Source organism: Pantherophis guttatus, chromosome 4 (assembly GCF_059756535.1).
Source record: "Pantherophis guttatus breed Tessera chromosome 4, ASM5975653v1, whole genome shotgun sequence".
NCBI lineage: Eukaryota > Metazoa > Chordata > Lepidosauria > Squamata > Colubridae > Pantherophis > Pantherophis guttatus.
The window spans coordinates 206484-231424 of NC_142066.1; the positions used below are offsets into that span (position 1 = coordinate 206484).

General features: G+C 51.9%; 1 protein-coding gene across 1 annotated transcript in view; it reads right to left on the bottom strand.

Annotated features, from left to right (window-relative positions):
- LOC117673439 (uncharacterized) overlaps nucleotides 1–24793 on the bottom strand; it is a 45180-nt gene extending 20387 nt beyond the window's left edge. The window contains exon 1 of the mRNA XM_034430812.3: nucleotides 1063–24793. Within this exon, the coding sequence (XP_034286703.2) occupies nucleotides 1063–24793 (23731 nt within the window). The remainder of the gene's footprint in view (nucleotides 1–1062) is intronic.
- Between the last annotated feature and the right edge of the window lie 148 nt (nucleotides 24794–24941).

Below are 24941 nucleotides of genomic sequence, written 5' to 3' on the forward strand. Positions count from 1 at the left end.
AACTAAGGCAATTAAAGACCAGGAGACAAAATCATATGAACAATAGTTGCAGAAATTGAATCAGGCTAGTCCAAAGAAAATAAGTTATTAGCAGGATTTTAGTATTTGAGAGGCTGCCCCAAAGAAGAGGGGGTCAAACTGTTTTCCAAAGCACCAGAGGGCAGGAGAAGAAACAATGGATGGAAAAAAATCAAGGAGAGAAGCACCCTGGAATTAAGGAGAAATTCCCTAACATTGAGAACAATTAACCAGTGGAATATCTTTCTCTCAGAAGCTTGGAGGGCTTCAAAACTGGAGGTTTTAAAGAACAGAATGGACAGGCACTTGTCTGAAATGGTGTAGGGCAGGGGTGAAATGCTCCCGGTTCGGACCGGATCGCCCGATCCAATAGCGATGGTAGTGGGTGGTTCGGAGAACCAGTAGCAAAAATCCCCCCCCCATGCCCAGCTGAACCGCGTAATCATCAAAGGCTTTTTTTGTATTTATTTTTAAAAGCATTTTTTCTACAACCTCTTCTGCTGAAAAAATGCTTTTAAAAGTTAAAAAAAAGCCTCTGATGATCACGCTGCTCATCTGGGATTGTCAGAGGCTTTTAAAAGCATTTTTTCTACATCCTCTTCGGCCAAAGAGGTTGTAGAGAAAATGTTTTGAAAAGAAAAAAGAGCCTCTGATGATCAGGCAACTCAGCTGGGATTGTCAGAGGATATTAAAAGCATTTTTAAACAACTCTTCGGACAAAGAGGTTGTAGAAAAAATAGTTTTAAAAGTTGGCCACGCCCACTCAGTTAAATTCCCCCCCACCAAGCCACACCCACAGAACCGGTAGTAACAAATTTTACATTTCACCACTGGGTGTCCTGCTTGAGCAGGGACTGGATTAAGTGCAAGGTCATTTAAACCTCTATTTTGATTCACTAAATTGCTAATAGCAAAAAAAGTTGGAAGGGGCTGTTGGGAAAAATACTTGGAGGAGGCAGAAGGGAAAGAAAACAAAGAAATCCTTCAGTGGAACAGGAGTTCCAATACGATTCACATTGTACATATTAAAGACAATCTCGATACCTGTACTCAGAGTCGTGGATTGCAACATTCCCTCCTGGGATGTGTACATTGTAAATGAAGGGGAAGTGGATGAAAAGTAAATAGTACTTGGGTGCTCAATAGTCCGAGAAGGAGGACTTGGTAGCCCTGGGCTGCCAGAGGTGACCACGTGAGGGCCAACGGTTACTGAGGACGTAATGGACACTGGAGTCGTTTTGACTTGTGACTGAATGGAAGTCGCCTCCGGTGTGCTGGGACTGGATGAAGGTCTGCCAGTTGTGCTCTTGGGTCGTTGGGTTTGGGAGCTGGAAAACATAGAGGAAGGGCTGGTCTCAGGATTTGTCATGCTGGACGAGAGGCTACTCTGACCGACACTTGATGTCTCCACGCTGGGACTTAGAGTGGTGGATCTCAATGTCCCCTCCTGGGATGTGGTCGTTATGGAAGAAAGGGAAGGGGATGAAACATGGCTTGTGCTTGGGTGCTCAGCAGTCGGAGAAGCAGTGCTCAGCAACTCTGAGCTTCCATTGGTGACCACTCGAGTGCCAGTGATTACTGAGGAAGTGATGGACACTGTAGTTGTTTTCCGAGTTTCAAGTGCAGAAGTGCTAGAGGCACTGGATGTTGTAGGAAGTGAGGTCTCCTGGGTTGATCTTGGTCTCTGACTGGAAGACGCAGAAAAGGTTGAGGGAGAAGACACCACAGTCCTCTGTGACTCTTCCGAGATAGGAGCTTGAGAAGGCGTTGTGACTTGTGACTGAATGGAAGTCGCCTCCGGTGTGCTGGGACTGGATGCAGGTCTGCCAGTTGTGCTCTTGGGTCGTTGGGTTTGGGAGCTGGAAAACGTAGAGGAAGGGCTGGTCTCAGGATTTGTCATGCTGGACGAGAGGCTACTCTGACCGACACTTGATGTCTCCACGCTGGGACTTAGAGTGGTGGATCTCAACATCCCCTCCTGGGATGTGGTCGTTAGGGAAGAAAGGGAAGGGGATGAAACATGGCTTGTGCTTGGGTGCTCAGCAGTCGGAGAAGCAGTGCTCGGCAACTCTGAGCTTCCATTGGTGACCACTCGAGTGCCAGTGATTACTGAGGAAGTGATGGACACTGTAGTTGTTTTCCGAGTTTCAGGTGCAGAAGTGCTAGAGGCACTGAATGTCGTAGGAAATGATGTCTCCTGGGTTGATCTTGGTCTCCGACTGGAAGACACAGAAAAGGTTGAGGGAGAAGAGACCACAGTCCTCTGTGACTCTTCTGAGGTAGGAGCTTGAGAAGGCGTTGTGACTTGTGACTGAGTGGAAGTCACCTCTGGTGTGCTGGGACTGGATGCAGGTCTGTCAGTTGTGCTCTTGTATCCGTCGGTTTGGAAGGTGGAAAAGGTGGAGGAAGGGCTGGTCTCAGGATTTGTCATGCTGGACGAGAGGCTACTGTGCACGACACTTGATGTCTCCACGCTGGGACTTAGAGTGGTGGATCTCAATGTCCCCTCCTGGGATGTGGTCGTTAGGGAAGAAAGGGAAGGGGATGAAACATGGCTTGTGCTTGGGTGCTCAGCAGTCGGAGAAGCAGTGCTCAGCAACTCTGAGCTTCCATTGGTGACCACTCGAGTGCCAGTGATTACTGAGGAAGTGATGGACACTGTAGTTGTTTTCCGAGTTTCAAGTGCAGAAGTGCTAGAGGCACTGGATGTTGTAGGAAGTGAGGTCTCGTGGGTTGATCTTGGTCTCTGACTGGAAGACGCAGAAAAGGTTGAGGGAGAAGACACCACAGTCCTCTGTGACTCTTCCAAGGTAGGAGCTTGAGAAGGCGTTGTGACTTGTGACTGAATGGAAGTCGCCTCCGGTGTGCTGGGATGGGATGCATTTCTCCCAGTTGTAATCTTGGGTCGTTGGGTTTGGGAGCTGGAAAACGTAGAGGAAGGGCTGGTCTCAGGATTTGTTGTCCTGGACGAGAGACTACTGTGCACGACACTTGATGTCTCCATGCTGGGACTTAGAGTGGTGGATCTCAATGTCCCCTCCTGGGATGTGGTCGTTATGGAAGAAAGGGAAGGGGATGAAACATGGCTTGTGCTTGGGTGCTCAGCAGTCGGAGAAGCAGTGCTCAGCAACTCTGAGCTTCCATTGGTGACCACTCGAGTGCCAGTGATTACTGAGGAAGTGATGGACACTGTAGTTGTTTTCCGAGTTTCAAGTGCAGAAGTGCTAGAGGCACTGGATGTTGTAGGAAGTGAGGTCTCCTGGGTTGATCTTGGTCTCTGACTGGAAGACGCAGAAAAGGTTGAGGGAGAAGACACCACAGTCCTCTGTGACTCTTCCAAGGTAGGAGCTTGAGAAGGCGTTGTGACTTGTGACTGAATGGAAGTCGCCTCCGGTGTGCTGGGACTGGATGCAGGTCTGCCAATTGTGCTCTTGGGTCGTTGGGTTTGGGAGCTGGAAAACGTAGAGGAAGGGCTGGTCTCAGGATTTGTTGTCCTGGACGAGAGACTACTGTGCACGACACTTGATGTCTCCATGCTGGGACTTAGAGTGGTGGATCTCAACGTCCCCTCCTGGGATGTGGTCGTTATGGAAGAAAGGGAAGGGGATGAAACGTGGCTTGTGTTTTGGCGCTCAGCAGTCGGAGAAGCAGTGCTCAGCAACTCTGAGCTTCCATTGGTGACCACTCGAGTGCCAGTGATTACTGAGGAAGTGATGGATACTGTAGTTGTTTTCCGAGTTTCAAGTGCAGAAGTGCTAGAGGCACTGGATGTTGTAGGAAGTGAGGTCTCCTGGGTTGATCTTGGTCTCTGACTGGAAGACGCAGAAAAGGTTGAGGGAGAAGAGACCACAGTCCTCGGTGACTCTTCTGAGGTAGGAGCTTTAGAAGGCGTTGTGACTTGTGACTGAATGGAAGTCGCCTCCGGTGTGCTGGGACTGGATGCAGGTCTGCCAGTTGTGCTCTTGGGTCGTTGGGTTTGGGAGCTGGAAAACGTAGAGGAAGGGCTGGTCTCAGGATTTGTCATGCTGGACGAGAGGCTACTCTGACCGACACTTGATGGCTCCATGCTGGGACTTAGAGTGGTGGATCTCAATGTCCCCTCCTGGGATGTGGTCGTTATGGAGGAAAGGGAAGGGGATGAAACGTGGCTTGTGTTTTGGTGCTCAGCAGTCGGAGAAGCAGTGCTCAGCAACTCTGAGCTTCCATTGGTGACCACTCGAGTGCCAGTGATTACTGAGGAAGTGATGGACACTGTAGTTGTTTTCCGAGTTTCAAGTGCAGAAGTGCTAGAGGCACTGGATGTTGTAGGAAATGAGGTCTCCTGGGTTGATCTTGGTCTCTGACTGGAAGACGCAGAAAAGGTTGAGGGAGAAGACACCACAGTCCTCTGTGACTCTTCCAAGGTAGGAGCTTGAGAAGGCGTTGTGACTTGTGACTGAATGGAAGTCGCCTCCGGTGTGCTGGGACTGGATGCAGGTCTGCCAATTGTGCTCTTGGGTCGTTGGGTTTGGGAGCTGGAAAACGTAGAGGAAGGGCTGGTCTCAGGATTTGTTGTCCTGGACGAGAGACTACTGTGCACGACACTTGATGTCTCCATGCTGGGACTTAGAGTGGTGGATCTCAACGTCCCCTCCTGGGATGTGGTCGTTATGGAAGAAAGAGAAGGGGATGAAACGTGGCTTGTGTTTTGGCGCTCAGCAGTCGGAGAAGCAGTGCTCAGCAACTCTGAGCTTCCATTGGTGACCACTCGAGTGCCAGTGATTACTGAGGAAGTGATGGATACTGTAGTTGTTTTCCGAGTTTCAGGTGCAGAAGTGCTAGAGGCACTGGATGTCATAGGAAGTGAGGTCTCCTGGGTTAATCTTGGTCTCCGACTGGAAGACACAGAAAAGGTTGAGGGAGAAGACACCACAGTCCTCTGTGACTCTTCCGAGATAGGAGCTTGAGAAGGCGTTGTGACTTGTGACTGAATGGAAGTCGCCTCCGGTGTGCTGGGACTGGATGCAGGTCTGCCAGTTGTGCTCTTGGGTCGTTGGGTTTGGGAGCTGGAAAACGTAGAGGAAGGGCTGGTCTCAGGATTTGTCATGCTGGACGAGAGGGTACTCTGACCGACACTTGATGTCTCCACGCTGGGACTTAGAGTGGTGGATCTCAATGTCCCCTCCTGGGATGTGGTCGTTATGGAAGAAAGGGAAGGGGATGAAACATGGCTTGTGCTTGGGTGCTCAGCAGTCGGAGAAGCAGTGCTCAGCAACTCTGAGCTTCCATTGGTGACCACTCGAGTGCCAGTGATTACTGAGGAAGTGATGGACACTGTAGTTGTTTTCCGAGTTTCAAGTGCAGAAGTGCTAGAGGCACTGGATGTTGTAGGAAGTGAGGTCTCGTGGGTTGATCTTGGTCTCTGACTGGAAGACGCAGAAAAGGTTGAGGGAGAAGACACCACAGTCCTCTGTGACTCTTCCAAGGTAGGAGCTTGAGAAGGCGTTGTGACTTGTGACTGAATGGAAGTCGCCTCCGGTGTGCTGGGATGGGATGCATTTCTCCCAGTTGTAATCTTGGGTCGTTGGGTTTGGGAGCTGGAAAACGTAGAGGAAGGGCTGGTCTCAGGATTTGTTGTCCTGGACGAGAGACTACTGTGCACGACACTTGATGTCTCCACGCTGGGACTTAGAGTGGTGGATCTCAACGTCCCCTCCTGGGATGTGGTCGTTATGGAAGAAAGGGAAGGGGATGAAACGTGGCTTGTGTTTTGGCGCTCAGCAGTCGCAGAAGCAGTGCTCAGCAACTCTGAGCTTCCATTGGTGACCACTCGAGTGCCAGTGATTACTGAGGAAGTGATGGACACTGTAGTTGTTTTCCGAGTTTCAAGTGCAGAAGTGCTAGAGGCACTGGATGTTGTAGGAAGTGAGGTCTCCTGGGTTGATCTTGGTCTCTGACTGGAAGACGCAGAAAAGGTTGAGGGAGAAGAGACCACAGTCCTCGGTGACTCTTCTGAGGTAGGAGCTTTAGAAGGCGTTGTGACTTGTGACTGAATGGAAGTCGCCTCCGGTGTGCTGGGACTGGATGCAGGTCTGCCAGTTGTGCTCTTGGGTCGTTGGGTTTGGGAGCTGGAAAACGTAGAGGAAGGGCTGGTCTCAGGATTTGTCATGCTGGACGAGAGGCTACTCTGACCGACACTTGATGGCTCCATGCTGGGACTTAGAGTGGTGGATCTCAACGTCCCCTCCTGGGATGTGGTCGTTATGGAGGAAAGGGAAGGGGATGAAACGTGGCTTGTGTTTTGGTGCTCAGCAGTCGGAGAAGCAGTGCTCAGCAACTCTGAGCTTCCATTGGTGACCACTCGAGTGCCAGTGATTACTGAGGAAGTGATGGATACTGTAGTTGTTTTCCGAGTTTCAGGTGCAGAAGTGCTAGAGGCACTGGATGTCATAGGAAGTGAGGTCTCCTGTGTTAATCTTGGTCTCCGACTGGAAGACACAGAAAAGGTTGAGGGAGAAGACACCACAGTCCTCTGTGACTCTTCCGAGATAGGTGCTTGAGAAGGCGTTGTGACTTGTGACTGAATGGAAGTCGCCTCCGGTGTGCTGGGACTGGATGCAGGTCTGCCAGTTGTGCTCTTGGGTCGTTGGGTTTGGGAGCTGGAAAACGTAGAGGAAGGGCTGGTCTCAGGATTTGTCATGCTGGACGAGAGGGTACTCTGACCGACACTTGATGTCTCCACGCTGGGACTTAGAGTGGTGGATCTCAATGTCCCCTCCTGGGATGTGGTCGTTATGGAAGAAAGGGAAGGGGATGAAACATGGCTTGTGCTTGGGTGCTCAGCAGTCGGAGAAGCAGTGCTCGGCAACTCTGAGCTTCCATTGGTGACCACTCGAGTGCCAGTGATTACTGAGGAAGTGATGGACACTGTAGTTGTTTTCCGAGTTTCAAGTGCAGAAGTGCTAGAGGCACTGGATGTTGTAGGAAGTGAGGTCTCCTGGGTTGATCTTGGTCTCTGACTGGAAGACGCAGAAAAGGTTGAGGGAGAAGACACCACAGTCCTCTGTGACTCTTCCAAGGTAGGAGCTTGAGAAGGCGTTGTGACTTGTGACTGAATGGAAGTCGCCTCCGGTGTGCTGGGATGGAATGCATTTCTCCCAGTTGTAATCTTGGGTCGTTGGGTTTGGGAGCTGGAAAACGTAGAGGAAGGGCTGGTCTCAGGATTTGTTGTCCTGGACGAGAGACTACTGTGCACGACACTTGATGTCTCCACGCTGGGACTTAGAGTGGTGGATCTCAACGTCCCCTCCTGGGATGTGGTCGTTATGGAAGAAAGGGAAGGGGATGAAACATGGCTTGTGTTTTGGGGCTCAGCAGTCGGAGAAGCAGTGCTCAGCAACTCTGAGCTTCCATTGGTGACCACTCGAGTGCCAGTGATTACTGAGGAAGTGATGGACACTGTAGTTGTTTTCCGAGTTTCAAGTGCAGAAGTGCTAGAGGCACTGGATGTTGTAGGAAGTGAGGTCTCGTGGGTTGATCTTGGTCTCTGACTGGAAGACGCAGAAAAGGTTGAGGGAGAAGACACCACAGTCCTCTGTGACTCTTCCAAGGTAGGAGCTTGAGAAGGCGTTGTGACTTGTGACTGAATGGAAGTCGCCTCCGGTGTGCTGGGACTGGATGCAGGTCTGCCAGTTGTGCTCTTGGGTCGTTGGGTTTGGGAGCTGGAAAACGTAGAGGAAGGGCTGGTCTCAGGATTTGTCATGCTGGACGAGAGGCTACTCTGACCGACACTTGATGGCTCCATGCTGGGACTTAGAGTGGTGGATCTCAACGTCCCCTCCTGGGATGTGGTCGTTATGGAGGAAAGGGAAGGGGATGAAACGTGGCTTGTGTTTTGGTGCTCAGCAGTCGGAGAAGCAGTGCTCAGCAACTCTGAGCTTCCATTGGTGACCACTCGAGTGCCAGTGATTACTGAGGAAGTGATGGATACTGTAGTTGTTTTCCGAGTTTCAGGTGCAGAAGTGCTAGAGGCACTGGATGTCATAGGAAGTGAGGTCTCCTGGGTTAATCTTGGTCTCCGACTGGAAGACACAGAAAAGGTTGAGGGAGAAGACACCACAGTCCTCTGTGACTCTTCCGAGATAGGTGCTTGAGAAGGCGTTGTGACTTGTGACTGAATGGAAGTCGCCTCCGGTGTGCTGGGACTGGATGCAGGTCTGCCAGTTGTGCTCTTGGGTCGTTGGGTTTGGGAGCTGGAAAACGTAGAGGAAGGGCTGGTCTCAGGATTTGTCATGCTGGACGAGAGGGTACTCTGACCGACACTTGATGTCTCCACGCTGGGACTTAGAGTGGTGGATCTCAATGTCCCCTCCTGGGATGTGGTCGTTATGGAAGAAAGGGAAGGGGATGAAACATGGCTTGTGCTTGGGTGCTCAGCAGTCGGAGAAGCAGTGCTCAGCAACTCTGAGCTTCCATTGGTGACCACTCGAGTGCCAGTGATTACTGAGGAAGTGATGGACACTGTAGTTGTTTTCCGAGTTTCAAGTGCAGAAGTGCTAGAGGCACTGGATGTTGTAGGAAGTGAGGTCTCCTGGGTTGATCTTGGTCTCTGACTGGAAGACGCAGAAAAGGTTGAGGGAGAAGACACCACAGTCCTCTGTGACTCTTCCAAGGTAGGAGCTTGAGAAGGCGTTGTGACTTGTGACTGAATGGAAGTCGCCTCCGGTGTGCTGGGACTGGATGCAGGTCTGCCAGTTGTGCTCTTGGGTCGTTGGGTTTGGGAGCTGGAAAACGTAGAGGAAGGGCTGGTCTCAGGATTTGTTGTCCTGGACGAGAGACTACTGTGCACGACACTTGATGTCTCCATGCTGGGACTTAGAGTGGTGGATCTCAACGTCCCCTCCTGGGATGTGGTCGTTATGGAAGAAAGGGAAGGGGATGAAACGTGGCTTGTGTTTTGGCGCTCAGCAGTCGGAGAAGCAGTGCTCAGCAACTCTGAGCTTCCATTGGTGACCACTCGAGTGCCAGTGATTACTGAGGAAGTGATGGATACTGTAGTTGTTTTCCGAGTTTCAAGTACAGAAGTGCTAGAGGCACTGGATGTTGTAGGAAGTGAGGTCTCCTGGGTTGATCTTGGTCTCTGACTGGAAGACGCAGAAAAGGTTGAGGGAGAAGAGACCACAGTCCTCGGTGACTCTTCTGAGGTAGGAGCTTTAGAAGGCGTTGTGACTTGTGACTGAATGGAAGTCGCCTCCGGTGTGCTGGGACTGGATGCAGGTCTGCCAGTTGTGCTCTTGGGTCGTTGGGTTTGGGAGCTGGAAAACGTAGAGGAAGGGCTGGTCTCAGGATTTGTCATGCTGGACGAGAGGCTACTCTGACCGACACTTGATGGCTCCATGCTGGGACTTAGAGTGGTGGATCTCAACGTCCCCTCCTGGGATGTGGTCGTTATGGAGGAAAGGGAAGGGGATGAAACGTGGCTTGTGTTTTGGTGCTCAGCAGTCGGAGAAGCAGTGCTCAGCAACTCTGAGCTTCCATTGGTGACCACTCGAGTGCCAGTGATTACTGAGGAAGTGATGGATACTGTAGTTGTTTTCCGAGTTTCAGGTGCAGAAGTGCTAGAGGCACTGGATGTCATAGGAAGTGAGGTCTCCTGGGTTAATCTTGGTCTCCGACTGGAAGACACAGAAAAGGTTGAGGGAGAAGACACCACAGTCCTCTGTGACTCTTCCGAGATAGGTGCTTGAGAAGGCGTTGTGACTTGTGACTGAATGGAAGTCGCCTCCGGTGTGCTGGGACTGGATGCAGGTCTGCCAGTTGTGCTCTTGGGTCGTTGGGTTTGGGAGCTGGAAAACGTAGAGGAAGGGCTGGTCTCAGGATTTGTCATGCTGGACGAGAGGGTACTCTGACCGACACTTGATGTCTCCACGCTGGGACTTAGAGTGGTGGATCTCAATGTCCCCTCCTGGGATGTGGTCGTTATGGAAGAAAGGGAAGGGGATGAAACATGGCTTGTGCTTGGGTGCTCAGCAGTCGGAGAAGCAGTGCTCAGCAACTCTGAGCTTCCATTGGTGACCACTCGAGTGCCAGTGATTACTGAGGAAGTGATGGACACTGTAGTTGTTTTCCGAGTTTCAAGTGCAGAAGTGCTAGAGGCACTGGATGTTGTAGGAAGTGAGGTCTCCTGGGTTGATCTTGGTCTCTGACTGGAAGACGCAGAAAAGGTTGAGGGAGAAGACACCACAGTCCTCTGTGACTCTTCCAAGGTAGGAGCTTGAGAAGGCGTTGTGACTTGTGACTGAATGGAAGTCGCCTCCGGTGTGCTGGGACTGGATGCAGGTCTGCCAGTTGTGCTCTTGGGTCGTTGGGTTTGGGAGCTGGAAAACGTAGAGGAAGGGCTGGTCTCAGGATTTGTTGTCCTGGACGAGAGACTACTGTGCACGACACTTGATGTCTCCATGCTGGGACTTAGAGTGGTGGATCTCAACGTCCCCTCCTGGGATGTGGTCGTTATGGAAGAAAGGGAAGGGGATGAAACGTGGCTTGTGTTTTGGCGCTCAGCAGTCGGAGAAGCAGTGCTCAGCAACTCTGAGCTTCCATTGGTGACCACTCGAGTGCCAGTGATTACTGAGGAAGTGATGGATACTGTAGTTGTTTTCCGAGTTTCAAGTGCAGAAGTGCTAGAGGCACTGGATGTTGTAGGAAGTGAGGTCTCCTGGGTTGATCTTGGTCTCTGACTGGAAGACGCAGAAAAGGTTGAGGGAGAAGAGACCACAGTCCTCGGTGACTCTTCTGAGGTAGGAGCTTTAGAAGGCGTTGTGACTTGTGACTGAATGGAAGTCGCCTCCGGTGTGCTGGGACTGGAAGCAGGTCTGCCAGTTGTGCTCTTGGGTCGTTGGGTTTGGGAGCTGGAAAACGTAGAGGAAGGGCTGGTCTCAGGATTTGTCATGCTGGACGAGAGGCTACTCTGACCGACACTTGATGGCTCCATGCTGGGACTTAGAGTGGTGGATCTCAACGTCCCCTCCTGGGATGTGGTCGTTATGGAGGAAAGGGAAGGGGATGAAACGTGGCTTGTGTTTTGGTGCTCAGCAGTCGGAGAAGCAGTGCTCAGCAACTCTGAGCTTCCATTGGTGACCACTCGAGTGCCAGTGATTACTGAGGAAGTGATGGATACTGTAGTTGTTTTCCGAGTTTCAGGTGCTGAAGTGCTAGAGGCACTGGATGTCATAGGAAGTGAGGTCTCCTGGGTTAATCTTGGTCTCCAACTGGAAGACACAGAAAAGGTTGAGGGAGAAGACACCACAGTCCTCTGTGACTCTTCCGAGATAGGTGCTTGAGAAGGCGTTGTGACTTGTGACTGAATGGAAGTCGCCTCCGGTGTGCTGGGACTGGATGCAGGTCTGCCAGTTGTGCTCTTGGGTCGTTGGGTTTGGGAGCTGGAAAACGTAGAGGAAGGGCTGGTCTCAGGATTTGTCATGCTGGACGAGAGGCTACTCTGACCGACACTTGATGTCTCCACGCTGGGACTTAGAGTGGTGGATCTCAATGTCCCCTCCTGGGATGTGGTCGTTATGGAAGAAAGGGAAGGGGATGAAACATGGCTTGTGCTTGGGTGCTCAGCAGTCGGAGAAGCAGTGCTCAGCAACTCTGAGCTTCCATTGGTGACCACTCGAGTGCCAGTGATTACTGAGGAAGTGATGGACACTGTAGTTGTTTTCCGAGTTTCAAGTGCAGAAGTGCTAGAGGCACTGGATGTTGTAGGAAGTGAGGTCTCCTGGGTTGATCTTGGTCTCTGACTGGAAGACGCAGAAAAGGTTGAGGGAGAAGACACCACAGTCCTCTGTGACTCTTCCAAGGTAGGAGCTTGAGAAGGCGTTGTGACTTGTGACTGAATGGAAGTCGCCTCCGGTGTGCTGGGACTGGATGCAGGTCTGCCAGTTGTGCTCTTGGGTCGTTGGGTTTGGGAGCTGGAAAACGTAGAGGAAGGGCTGGTCTCAGGATTTGTTGTCCTGGACGAGAGACTACTGTGCACGACACTTGATGTCTCCATGCTGGGACTTAGAGTGGTGGATCTCAACGTCCCCTCCTGGGATGTGGTCGTTATGGAAGAAAGGGAAGGGGATGAAACGTGGCTTGTGTTTTGGCGCTCAGCAGTCGGAGAAGCAGTGCTCAGCAACTCTGAGCTTCCATTGGTGACCACTCGAGTGCCAGTGATTACTGAGGAAGTGATGGATACTGTAGTTGTTTTCCGAGTTTCAAGTGCAGAAGTGCTAGAGGCACTGGATGTTGTAGGAAGTGAGGTCTCCTGGGTTGATCTTGGTCTCTGACTGGAAGACGCAGAAAAGGTTGAGGGAGAAGAGACCACAGTCCTCGGTGACTCTTCTGAGGTAGGAGCTTTAGAAGGCGTTGTGACTTGTGACTGAATGGAAGTCGCCTCCGGTGTGCTGGGACTGGATGCAGGTCTGCCAGTTGTGCTCTTGGGTCGTTGGGTTTGGGAGCTGGAAAACGTAGAGGAAGGGCTGGTCTCAGGATTTGTCATGCTGGACGAGAGGCTACTCTGACCGACACTTGATGGCTCCATGCTGGGACTTAGAGTGGTGGATCTCAACGTCCTCTCCTGGGATGTGGTCGTTATGGAGGAAAGGGAAGGGGATGAAACGTGGCTTGTGTTTTGGTGCTCAGCAGTCGGAGAAGCAGTGCTCAGCAACTCTGAGCTTCCATTGGTGACCACTCGAGTGCCAGTGATTACTGAGGAAGTGATGGATACTGTAGTTGTTTTCCGAGTTTCAGGTGCAGAAGTGCTAGAGGCACTGGATGTCATAGGAAGTGAGGTCTCCTGGGTTAATCTTGGTCTCCGACTGGAAGACACAGAAAAGGTTGAGGGAGAAGACACCACAGTCCTCTGTGACTCTTCCGAGATAGGAGCTTGAGAAGGCGTTGTGACTTGTGACTGAATGGAAGTCGCCTCCGGTGTGCTGGGACTGGATGCAGGTCTGCCAGTTGTGCTCTTGGGTCGTTGGGTTTGGGAGCTGGAAAACGTAGAGGAAGGGCTGGTCTCAGGATTTGTCATGCTGGACGAGAGGGTACTCTGACCGACACTTGATGTCTCCACGCTGGGACTTAGAGTGGTGGATCTCAATGTCCCCTCCTGGGATGTGGTCGTTATGGAAGAAAGGGAAGGGGATGAAACATGGCTTGTGCTTGGGTGCTCAGCAGTCGGAGAAGCAGTGCTCAGCAACTCTGAGCTTCCATTGGTGACCACTCGAGTGCCAGTGATTACTGAGGAAGTGATGGACACTGTAGTTGTTTTCCGAGTTTCAAGTGCAGAAGTGCTAGAGGCACTGGATGTTGTAGGAAGTGAGGTCTCCTGGGTTGATCTTGGTCTCTGACTGGAAGACGCAGAAAAGGTTGAGGGAGAAGACACCACAGTCCTCTGTGACTCTTCCAAGGTAGGAGCTTGAGAAGGCGTTGTGACTTGTGACTGAATGGAAGTCGCCTCCGGTGTGCTGGGACTGGATGCAGGTCTGCCAGTTGTGCTCTTGGGTCGTTGGGTTTGGGAGCTGGAAAACGTAGAGGAAGGGCTGGTCTCAGGATTTGTTGTCCTGGACGAGAGACTACTGTGCACGACACTTGATGTCTCCATGCTGGGACTTAGAGTGGTGGATCTCAACGTCCCCTCCTGGGATGTGGTCGTTATGGAAGAAAGGGAAGGGGATGAAACGTGGCTTGTGTTTTGGCGCTCAGCAGTCGGAGAAGCAGTGCTCAGCAACTCTGAGCTTCCATTGGTGACCACTCGAGTGCCAGTGATTACTGAGGAAGTGATGGATACTGTAGTTGTTTTCCGAGTTTCAAGTGCAGAAGTGCTAGAGGCACTGGATGTTGTAGGAAGTGAGGTCTCCTGGGTTGATCTTGGTCTCTGACTGGAAGACGCAGAAAAGGTTGAGGGAGAAGAGACCACAGTCCTCGGTGACTCTTCTGAGGTAGGAGCTTTAGAAGGCGTTGTGACTTGTGACTGAATGGAAGTCGCCTCCGGTGTGCTGGGACTGGATGCAGGTCTGCCAGTTGTGCTCTTGGGTCGTTGGGTTTGGGAGCTGGAAAACGTAGAGGAAGGGCTGGTCTCAGGATTTGTCATGCTGGACGAGAGGCTACTCTGACCGACACTTGATGGCTCCATGCTGGGACTTAGAGTGGTGGATCTCAACGTCCTCTCCTGGGATGTGGTCGTTATGGAGGAAAGGGAAGGGGATGAAACGTGGCTTGTGTTTTGGTGCTCAGCAGTCGGAGAAGCAGTGCTCAGCAACTCTGAGCTTCCATTGGTGACCACTCGAGTGCCAGTGATTACTGAGGAAGTGATGGATACTGTAGTTGTTTTCCGAGTTTCAGGTGCAGAAGTGCTAGAGGCACTGGATGTCATAGGAAGTGAGGTCTCCTGGGTTAATCTTGGTCTCCGACTGGAAGACACAGAAAAGGTTGAGGGAGAAGACACCACAGTCCTCTGTGACTCTTCCGAGATAGGAGCTTGAGAAGGCGTTGTGACTTGTGACTGAATGGAAGTCGCCTCCGGTGTGCTGGGACTGGATGCAGGTCTGCCAGTTGTGCTCTTGGGTCGTTGGGTTTGGGAGCTGGAAAACGTAGAGGAAGGGCTGGTCTCAGGATTTGTCATGCTGGACGAGAGGGTACTCTGACCGACACTTGATGTCTCCACGCTGGGACTTAGAGTGGTGGATCTCAATGTCCCCTCCTGGGATGTGGTCGTTATGGAAGAAAGGGAAGGGGATGAAACATGGCTTGTGCTTGGGTGCTCAGCAGTCGGAGAAGCAGTGCTCAGCAACTCTGAGCTTCCATTGGTGACCACTCGAGTGCCAGTGATTACTGAGGAAGTGATGGACACTGTAGTTGTTTTCCGAGTTTCAAGTGCAGAAGTGCTAGAGGCACTGGATGTTGTAGGAAGTGAGGTCTCCTGGGTTGATCTTGGTCTCTGACTGGAAGACGCAGAAAAGGTTGAGGGAGAAGACACCACAGTCCTCTGTGACTCTTCCAAGGTAGGAGCTTGAGAAGGCGTTGTGACTTGTGACTGAATGGAAGTCGCCTCCGGTGTGCTGGGACTGGATGCAGGTCTGCCAATTGTGCTCTTGGGTCGTTGGGTTTGGGAGCTGGAAAACGTAGAGGAAGGGCTGGTCTCAGGATTTGTTGTCCTGGACGAGAGACTACTGTGCACGACACTTGATGTCTCCATGCTGGGACTTAGAGTGGTGGATCTCAACGTCCCCTCCTGGGATGTGGTCGTTATGGAAGAAAGGGAAGGGGATGAAACGTGGCTTGTGTTTTGGCGCTCAGCAGTCGGAGAAGCAGTGCTCAGCAACTCTGAGCTTCCATTGGTGACCACTTGAGTGCCAGTGATTACTGAGGAAGTGATGGATACTGTAGTTGTTTTCCGAGTTTCAGGTGCAGAAGTGCTAGAGGCACTGGATGTCATAGGAAGTGAGGTCTCCTGGGTTAATCTTGGTCTCCGACTGGAAGACACAGAAAAGGTTGAGGGAGAAGACACCACAGTCCTCTGTGACTCTTCCGAGATAGGAGCTTGAGAAGGCGTTGTGACTTGTGACTGAATGGAAGTCGCCTCCGGTGTGCTGGGACTGGATGCAGGTCTGCCAGTTGTGCTCTTGGGTCGTTGGGTTTGGGAGCTGGAAAACGTAGAGGAAGGGCTGGTCTCAGGATTTGTCATGCTGGACGAGAGGGTACTCTGACCGACACTTGATGTCTCCACGCTGGGACTTAGAGTGGTGGATCTCAATGTCCCCTCCTGGGATGTGGTCGTTATGGAAGAAAGGGAAGGGGATGAAACATGGCTTGTGCTTGGGTGCTCAGCAGTCGGAGAAGCAGTGCTCAGCAACTCTGAGCTTCCATTGGTGACCACTCGAGTGCCAGTGATTACTGAGGAAGTGATGGACACTGTAGTTGTTTTCCGAGTTTCAAGTGCAGAAGTGCTAGAGGCACTGGATGTTGTAGGAAGTGAGGTCTCGTGGGTTGATCTTGGTCTCTGACTGGAAGACGCAGAAAAGGTTGAGGGAGAAGACACCACAGTCCTCTGTGACTCTTCCAAGGTAGGAGCTTGAGAAGGCGTTGTGACTTGTGACTGAATGGAAGTCGCCTCCGGTGTGCTGGGATGGGATGCATTTCTCCCAGTTGTAATCTTGGGTCGTTGGGTTTGGGAGCTGGAAAACGTAGAGGAAGGGCTGGTCTCAGGATTTGTTGTCCTGGACGAGAGACTACTGTGCACGACACTTGATGTCTCCACGCTGGGACTTAGAGTGGTGGATCTCAACGTCCCCTCCTGGGATGTGGTCGTTATGGAAGAAAGGGAAGGGGATGAAACGTGGCTTGTGTTTTGGCGCTCAGCAGTCGGAGAAGCAGTGCTCAGCAACTCTGAGCTTCCATTGGTGACCACTCGAGTGCCAGTGATTACTGAGGAAGTGATGGACACTGTAGTTGTTTTCCGAGTTTCAAGTGCAGAAGTGCTAGAGGCACTGGATGTTGTAGGAAGTGAGGTCTCCTGGGTTGATCTTGGTCTCTGACTGGAAGACGCAGAAAAGGTTGAGGGAGAAGAGACCACAGTCCTCGGTGACTCTTCTGAGGTAGGAGCTTTAGAAGGCGTTGTGACTTGTGACTGAATGGAAGTCGCCTCCGGTGTGCTGGGACTGGATGCAGGTCTGCCAGTTGTGCTCTTGGGTCGTTGGGTTTGGGAGCTGGAAAACGTAGAGGAAGGGCTGGTCTCAGGATTTGTCATGCTGGACGAGAGGCTACTCTGACCGACACTTGATGGCTCCATGCTGGGACTTAGAGTGGTGGATCTCAACGTCCCCTCCTGGGATGTGGTCGTTATGGAGGAAAGGGAAGGGGATGAAACGTGGCTTGTGTTTTGGTGCTCAGCAGTCGGAGAAGCAGTGCTCAGCAACTCTGAGCTTCCATTGGTGACCACTCGAGTGCCAGTGATTACTGAGGAAGTGATGGATACTGTAGTTGTTTTCCGAGTTTCAGGTGCAGAAGCGCTAGAGGCACTGGATGTCATAGGAAGTGAGGTCTCCTGTGTTAATCTTGGTCTCCGACTGGAAGACACAGAAAAGGTTGAGGGAGAAGACACCACAGTCCTCTGTGACTCTTCCGAGATAGGTGCTTGAGAAGGCGTTGTGACTTGTGACTGAATGGAAGTCGCCTCCGGTGTGCTGGGACTGGATGCAGGTCTGCCAGTTGTGCTCTTGGGTCGTTGGGTTTGGGAGCTGGAAAACGTAGAGGAAGGGCTGGTCTCAGGATTTGTCATGCTGGACGAGAGGGTACTCTGACCGACACTTGATGTCTCCACGCTGGGACTTAGAGTGGTGGATCTCAATGTCCCCTCCTGGGATGTGGTCGTTATGGAAGAAAGGGAAGGGGATGAAACATGGCTTGTGCTTGGGTGCTCAGCAGTCGGAGAAGCAGTGCTCAGCAACTCTGAGCTTCCATTGGTGACCACTCGAGTGCCAGTGATTACTGAGGAAGTGATGGACACTGTAGTTGTTTTCCGAGTTTCAAGTGCAGAAGTGCTAGAGGCACTGGATGTTGTAGGAAGTGAGGTCTCGTGGGTTGATCTTGGTCTCTGACTGGAAGACGCAGAAAAGGTTGAGGGAGAAGACACCACAGTCCTCTGTGACTCTTCCAAGGTAGGAGCTTGAGAAGGCGTTGTGACTTGTGACTGAATGGAAGTCGCCTCCGGTGTGCTGGGATGGGATGCATTTCTCCCAGTTGTAATCTTGGGTCGTTGGGTTTGGGAGCTGGAAAACGTAGAGGAAGGGCTGGTCTCAGGATTTGTTGTCCTGGACGAGAGACTACTGTGCACGACACTTGATGTCTCCACGCTGGGACTTAGAGTGGTGGATCTCAACGTCCCCTCCTGGGATGTGGTCGTTATGGAAGAAAGGGAAGGGGATGAAACGTGGCTTGTGTTTTGGCGCTCAGCAGTCGGAGAAGCAGTGCTCAGCAACTCTGAGCTTCCATTGGTGACCACTCGAGTGCCAGTGATTACTGAGGAAGTGATGGACACTGTAGTTGTTTTCCGAGTTTCAAGTGCAGAAGTGCTAGAGGCACTGGATGTTGTAGGAAGTGAGGTCTCCTGGGTTGATCTTGGTCTCTGACTGGAAGACGCAGAAAAGGTTGAGGGAGAAGAGACCACAGTCCTCGGTGACTCTTCTGAGGTAGGAGCTTTAGAAGGCGTTGTGACTTGTGACTGAATGGAAGTCGCCTCCGGTGTGCTGGGACTGGATGCAGGTCTGCCAGTTGTGCTCTTGGGTCGTTGGGTTTGGGAGCTGGAAAACGTAGAGGAAGGGCTGGTCTCAGGATTTGTCATGCTGGACGAGAGGCTACTCTGACCGACACTTGATGGCTCCATGCTGGGACTTAGAGTGGTGGATCTCAACGTCCCCTCCTGGGATGTGGTCGTTATGGAGGAAAGGGAAGGGGATGAAACGTGGCTTGTGTTTTGGTGCTCAGCAGTCGGAGAAGCAGTGCTCAGCAACTCTGAGCTTCCATTGGTGACCACTCGAGTGCCAGTGATTACTGAGGAAGTGATGGATACTGTAGTTGTTTTCCGAGTTTCAGGTGCAGAAGTGCTAAAGGCACTGGATGTCATAGGAAGTGAGGTCTCCTGTGTTAATCTTGGTCTCCGACTGGAAGACACAGAAAAGGTTGAGGGAGAAGACACCACAGTCCTCTGTGACTCTTCCGAGATAGGTGCTTGAGAAGGCGTTGTGACTTGTGACTGAATGGAAGTCGCCTCCGGTGTGCTGGGACTGGATGCAGGTCTGCCAGTTGTGCTCTTGGGTCGTTGGGTTTGGGAGCTGGAAAACGTAGAGGAAGGGCTGGTCTCAGGATTTGTCATGCTGGACGAGAGGGTACTCTGACCGACACTTGATGTCTCCACGCTGGGACTTAGAGTGGTGGATCTCAATGTCCCCTCCTGGGATGTGGTCGTTATGGAAGAAAGGGAAGGGGATGAAACATGGCTTGTGCTTGGGTGCTCAGCAGTCGGAGAAGCAGTGCTCGGCAACTCTGAGCTTCCATTGGTGACCACTCGAGTGCCAGTGATTACTGAGGAAGTGATGGACACTGTAGTTGTTTTCCGAGTTTCAAGTGCAGAAGTGCTAGAGGCACTGGATGTTGTAGGAAGTGAGGTCTCCTGGGTTGATCTTGGTCTCTGACTGGAAGACGCAGAAAAGGTTGAGGGAGAAGACACCACAGTCCTCTGTGACTCTTCCAAGGTAGGAGCTTGAGAAGGCGTTGTGACTTGTGACTGAATGGAAGTCGCCTCCGGTGTGCTGGGATGGAATGCATTTCTCCCAGTTGTAATCTTGGGTCGTTGGGTTTGGGAGCTGGAAAACGTAGAGGAAGGGCTGGTCTCAGGATTTGTTGTCCTGGACGAGAGACTACTGTGCACGACACTTGATGTCTCCACGCTGGGACTTAGAGTGGTGGATCTCAACGTCCCCTCCTGGGATGTGGTCGTTATGGAAGAAAGGGAAGGGGATGAAACATGGCTTGTGTTTTGGGGCTCAGCAGTCGGAGAAGCAGTGCTCAGCAACTCTGAGCTTCCATTGGTGACCACTCGAGTGCCAGTGATTACTGAGGAAGTGATGGACACTGTAGTTGTTTTCCGAGTTTCAAGTGCAGAAGTGCTAGAGGCACTGGATGTTGTAGGAAGTGAGGTCTCGTGGGTTGATCTTGGTCTCTGACTGGAAGACGCAGAAAAGGTTGAGGGAGAAGACACCACAGTCCTCTGTGACTCTTCCAAGGTAGGAGCTTGAGAAGGCGTTGTGACTTGTGACTGAATGGAAGTCGCCTCCGGTGTGCTGGGACTGGATGCAGGTCTGCCAGTTGTGCTCTTGGGTCGTTGGGTTTGGGAGCTGGAAAACGTAGAGGAAGGGCTGGTCTCAGGATTTGTCATGCTGGACGAGAGGCTACTCTGACCGACACTTGATGGCTCCATGCTGGGACTTAGAGTGGTGGATCTCAACGTCCCCTCCTGGGATGTGGTCGTTATGGAGGAAAGGGAAGGGGATGAAACGTGGCTTGTGTTTTGGTTCTCAGCAGTCGGAGAAGCAGTGCTCAGCAACTCTGAGCTTCCATTGGTGACCACTCGAGTGCCAGTGATTACTGAGGAAGTGATGGATACTGTAGTTGTTTTCCGAGTTTCAGGTGCAGAAGTGCTAGAGGCACTGGATGTCATAGGAAGTGAGGTCTCCTGGGTTAATCTTGGTCTCCGACTGGAAGACACAGAAAAGGTTGAGGGAGAAGACACCACAGTCCTCTGTGACTCTTCCGAGATAGGTGCTTGAGAAGGCGTTGTGACTTGTGACTGAATGGAAGTCGCCTCCGGTGTGCTGGGACTGGATGCAGGTCTGCCAGTTGTGCTCTTGGGTCGTTGGGTTTGGGAGCTGGAAAACGTAGAGGAAGGGCTGGTCTCAGGATTTGTCATGCTGGACGAGAGGGTACTCTGACCGACACTTGATGTCTCCACGCTGGGACTTAGAGTGGTGGATCTCAATGTCCCCTCCTGGGATGTGGTCGTTATGGAAGAAAGGGAAGGGGATGAAACATGGCTTGTGCTTGGGTGCTCAGCAGTCGGAGAAGCAGTGCTCAGCAACTCTGAGCTTCCATTGGTGACCACTCGAGTGCCAGTGATTACTGAGGAAGTGATGGACACTGTAGTTGTTTTCCGAGTTTCAAGTGCAGAAGTGCTAGAGGCACTGGATGTTGTAGGAAGTGAGGTCTCCTGGGTTGATCTTGGTCTCTGACTGGAAGACGCAGAAAAGGTTGAGGGAGAAGACACCACAGTCCTCTGTGACTCTTCCAAGGTAGGAGCTTGAGAAGGCGTTGTGACTTGTGACTGAATGGAAGTCGCCTCCGGTGTGCTGGGACTGGATGCAGGTCTGCCAGTTGTGCTCTTGGGTCGTTGGGTTTGGGAGCTGGAAAACGTAGAGGAAGGGCTGGTCTCAGGATTTGTTGTCCTGGACGAGAGACTACTGTGCACGACACTTGATGTCTCCATGCTGGGACTTAGAGTGGTGGATCTCAACGTCCCCTCCTGGGATGTGGTCGTTATGGAAGAAAGGGAAGGGGATGAAACGTGGCTTGTGTTTTGGCGCTCAGCAGTCGGAGAAGCAGTGCTCAGCAACTCTGAGCTTCCATTGGTGACCACTCGAGTGCCAGTGATTACTGAGGAAGTGATGGATACTGTAGTTGTTTTCCGAGTTTCAAGTACAGAAGTGCTAGAGGCACTGGATGTTGTAGGAAGTGAGGTCTCCTGGGTTGATCTTGGTCTCTGACTGGAAGACGCAGAAAAGGTTGAGGGAGAAGAGACCACAGTCCTCGGTGACTCTTCTGAGGTAGGAGCTTTAGAAGGCGTTGTGACTTGTGACTGAATGGAAGTCGCCTCCGGTGTGCTGGGACTGGATGCAGGTCTGCCAGTTGTGCTCTTGGGTCGTTGGGTTTGGGAGCTGGAAAACGTAGAGGAAGGGCTGGTCTCAGGATTTGTCATGCTGGACGAGAGGGTACTCTGACCGACACTTGATGTCTCCACGCTGGGACTTAGAGTGGTGGATCTCAATGTCCCCTCCTGGGATGTGGTCGTTATGGAAGAAAGGGAAGGGGATGAAACATGGCTTGTGCTTGGGTGCTCAGCAGTCGGAGAAGCAGTGCTCAGCAACTCTGAGCTTCCATTGGTGACCACTCGAGTGCCAGTGATTACTGAGGAAGTGATGGACACTGTAGTTGTTTTCCGAGTTTCAAGTGCAGAAGTGCTAGAGGCACTGGATGTTGTAGGAAGTGAGGTCTCCTGGGTTGATCTTGGTCTCTGACTGGAAGACGCAGAAAAGGTTGAGGGAGAAGACACCACAGTCCTCTGTGACTCTTCCAAGGTAGGAGCTTGAGAAGGCGTTGTGACTTGTGACTGAATGGAAGTCGCCTCCGGTGTGCTGGGACTGGATGCAGGTCTGCCAGTTGTGCTCTTGGGTCGTTGGGTTTGGGAGCTGGAAAACGTAGAGGAAGGGCTGGTCTCAGGATTTGTTGTCCTGGACGAGAGACTACTGTGCACGACACTTGATGTCTCCATGCTGGGACTTAGAGTGGTGGATCTCAACGTCCCCTCCTGGGATGTGGTCGTTATGGAAGAAAGGGAAGGGGATGAAACGTGGCTTGTGTTTTGGCGCTCAGCAGTCGGAGAAGCAGTGCTCAGCAACTCTGAGCTTCCATTGGTGACCACTCGAGTGCCAGTGATTACTGAGGAAGTGATGGATACTGTAGTTGTTTTCCGAGTTTCAAGTACAGAAGTGCTAGAGGCACTGGATGTTGTAGGAAGTGAGGTCTCCTGGGTTGATCTTGGTCTCTGACTGGAAGACGCAGAAAAGGTTGAGGGAGAAGAGACCACAGTCCTCGGTGACTCTTCTGAGGTAGGAGCTTTAGAAGGCGTTGTGACTTGTGACTGAATGGAAGTCGCCTCCGGTGTGCTGGGACTGGATGCAGGTCTGCCAGTTGTGCTCTTGGGTCGTTGGGTTTGGGAGCTGGAAAACGTAGAGGAAGGGCTGGTCTCAGGATTTGTCATGCTGGACGAGAGGCTACTCTGACCGACACTTGATGGCTCCATGCTGGGACTTAGAGTGGTGGATCTCAACGTCCCCTCCTGGGATGTGGTCGTTATGGAGGAAAGGGAAGGGGATGAAACGTGGCTTGTGTTTTGGTGCTCAGCAGTCGGAGAAGCAGTGCTCAGCAACTCTGAGCTTCCATTGGTGACCACTCGAGTGCCAGTGATTACTGAGGAAGTGATGGATACTGTAGTTGTTTTCCGAGTTTCAGGTGCAGAAGTGCTAGAGGCACTGGATGTCATAGGAAGTGAGGTCTCCTGGGTTAATCTTGGTCTCCGACTGGAAGACACAGAAAAGGTTGAGGGGGAAGACACCACAGTCCTCTGTGACTCTTCCGAGATAGGTGCTTGAGAAGGCGTTGTGACTTGTGACTGAATGGAAGTCGCCTCCGGTGTGCTGGGACTGGATGCAGGTCTGCCAGTTGTGCTCTTGGGTCGTTGGGTTTGGGAGCTGGAAAACGTAGAGGAAGGGCTGGTCTCAGGATTTGTCATGCTGGACGAGAGGGTACTCTGACCGACACTTGATGTCTCCACGCTGGGACTTAGAGTGGTGGATCTCAATGTCCCCTCCTGGGATGTGGTCGTTATGGAAGAAAGGGAAGGGGATGAAACATGGCTTGTGCTTGGGTGCTCAGCAGTCGGAGAAGCAGTGCTCAGCAACTCTGAGCTTCCATTGGTGACCACTCGAGTGCCAGTGATTACTGAGGAAGTGATGGACACTGTAGTTGTTTTCCGAGTTTCAAGTGCAGAAGTGCTAGAGGCACTGGATGTTGTAGGAAGTGAGGTCTCCTGGGTTGATCTTGGTCTCTGACTGGAAGACGCAGAAAAGGTTGAGGGAGAAGACACCACAGTCCTCTGTGACTCTTCCAAGGTAGGAGCTTGAGAAGGCGTTGTGACTTGTGACTGAATGGAAGTCGCCTCCGGTGTGCTGGGACTGGATGCAGGTCTGCCAGTTGTGCTCTTGGGTCGTTGGGTTTGGGAGCTGGAAAACGTAGAGGAAGGGCTGGTCTCAGGATTTGTTGTCCTGGACGAGAGACTACTGTGCACGACACTTGATGTCTCCATGCTGGGACTTAGAGTGGTGGATCTCAACGTCCCCTCCTGGGATGTGGTCGTTATGGAAGAAAGGGAAGGGGATGAAACGTGGCTTGTGTTTTGGCGCTCAGCAGTCGGAGAAGCAGTGCTCAGCAACTCTGAGCTTCCATTGGTGACCACTCGAGTGCCAGTGATTACTGAGGAAGTGATGGATACTGTAGTTGTTTTCCGAGTTTCAAGTGCAGAAGTGCTAGAGGCACTGGATGTTGTAGGAAGTGAGGTCTCCTGGGTTGATCTTGGTCTCTGACTGGAAGACGCAGAAAAGGTTGAGGGAGAAGAGACCACAGTCCTCGGTGACTCTTCTGAGGTAGGAGCTTTAGAAGGCGTTGTGACTTGTGACTGAATGGAAGTCGCCTCCGGTGTGCTGGGACTGGAAGCAGGTCTGCCAGTTGTGCTCTTGGGTCGTTGGGTTTGGGAGCTGGAAAACGTAGAGGAAGGGCTGGTCTCAGGATTTGTCATGCTGGACGAGAGGCTACTGTGCACGACACTTGATGTCTCCATGCTGGGACTTAGAGTGGTGGATCTCAACGTCCCCTCCTGAGATGTGGTCGTTATGGAAGAAAGGGAAGGGGATGAAACATGGCTTGTGCTTGGGTGCTCAGCAGTCGGAGAAGCAATGCTCGGCAACTCTGAGCTTCCATTGGTGACCATTCGAGTGCCAGTGATTACTGAGGAAGTGATGGACACTGTAGTTCTTTTCCAAGTTTCAGGTGCAGAAGTGCTAGAGGCACTGGATGTTGTAGGAAGTGAGGTCTCCTGGGTTGATCTTGGTCTCTGACTGGAAGACGCAGAAAAGGTTGAGGGAGAAGACACCACAGTCCTCTGTGACTCTTCCAAGGTAGGAGCTTGAGAAGGCGTTGTGACTTGTGACTGAATGGAAGTCGCCTCCGGTGTGCTGGGATGGAATGCATTTCTCCCAGTTGTAATCTTGGGTCGTTGGGTTTGGGAGCTGGAAAACGTAGAGGAAGGGCTGGTCTCAGGATTTGTTGTCCTGGACGAGAGACTACTGTGCACGACACTTGATGTCTCCATGCTGGGACTTAGAGTGGTGGATCTCAACGTCCCCTCCTGGGATGTGGTCGTTATGGAAGAAAGGGAAGGGGATGAAACATGGCTTGTGTTTTGGGGCTCAGCAGTCGGAGAAGCAGTGCTCAGCAACTCTGAGCTTCCATTGGTGACC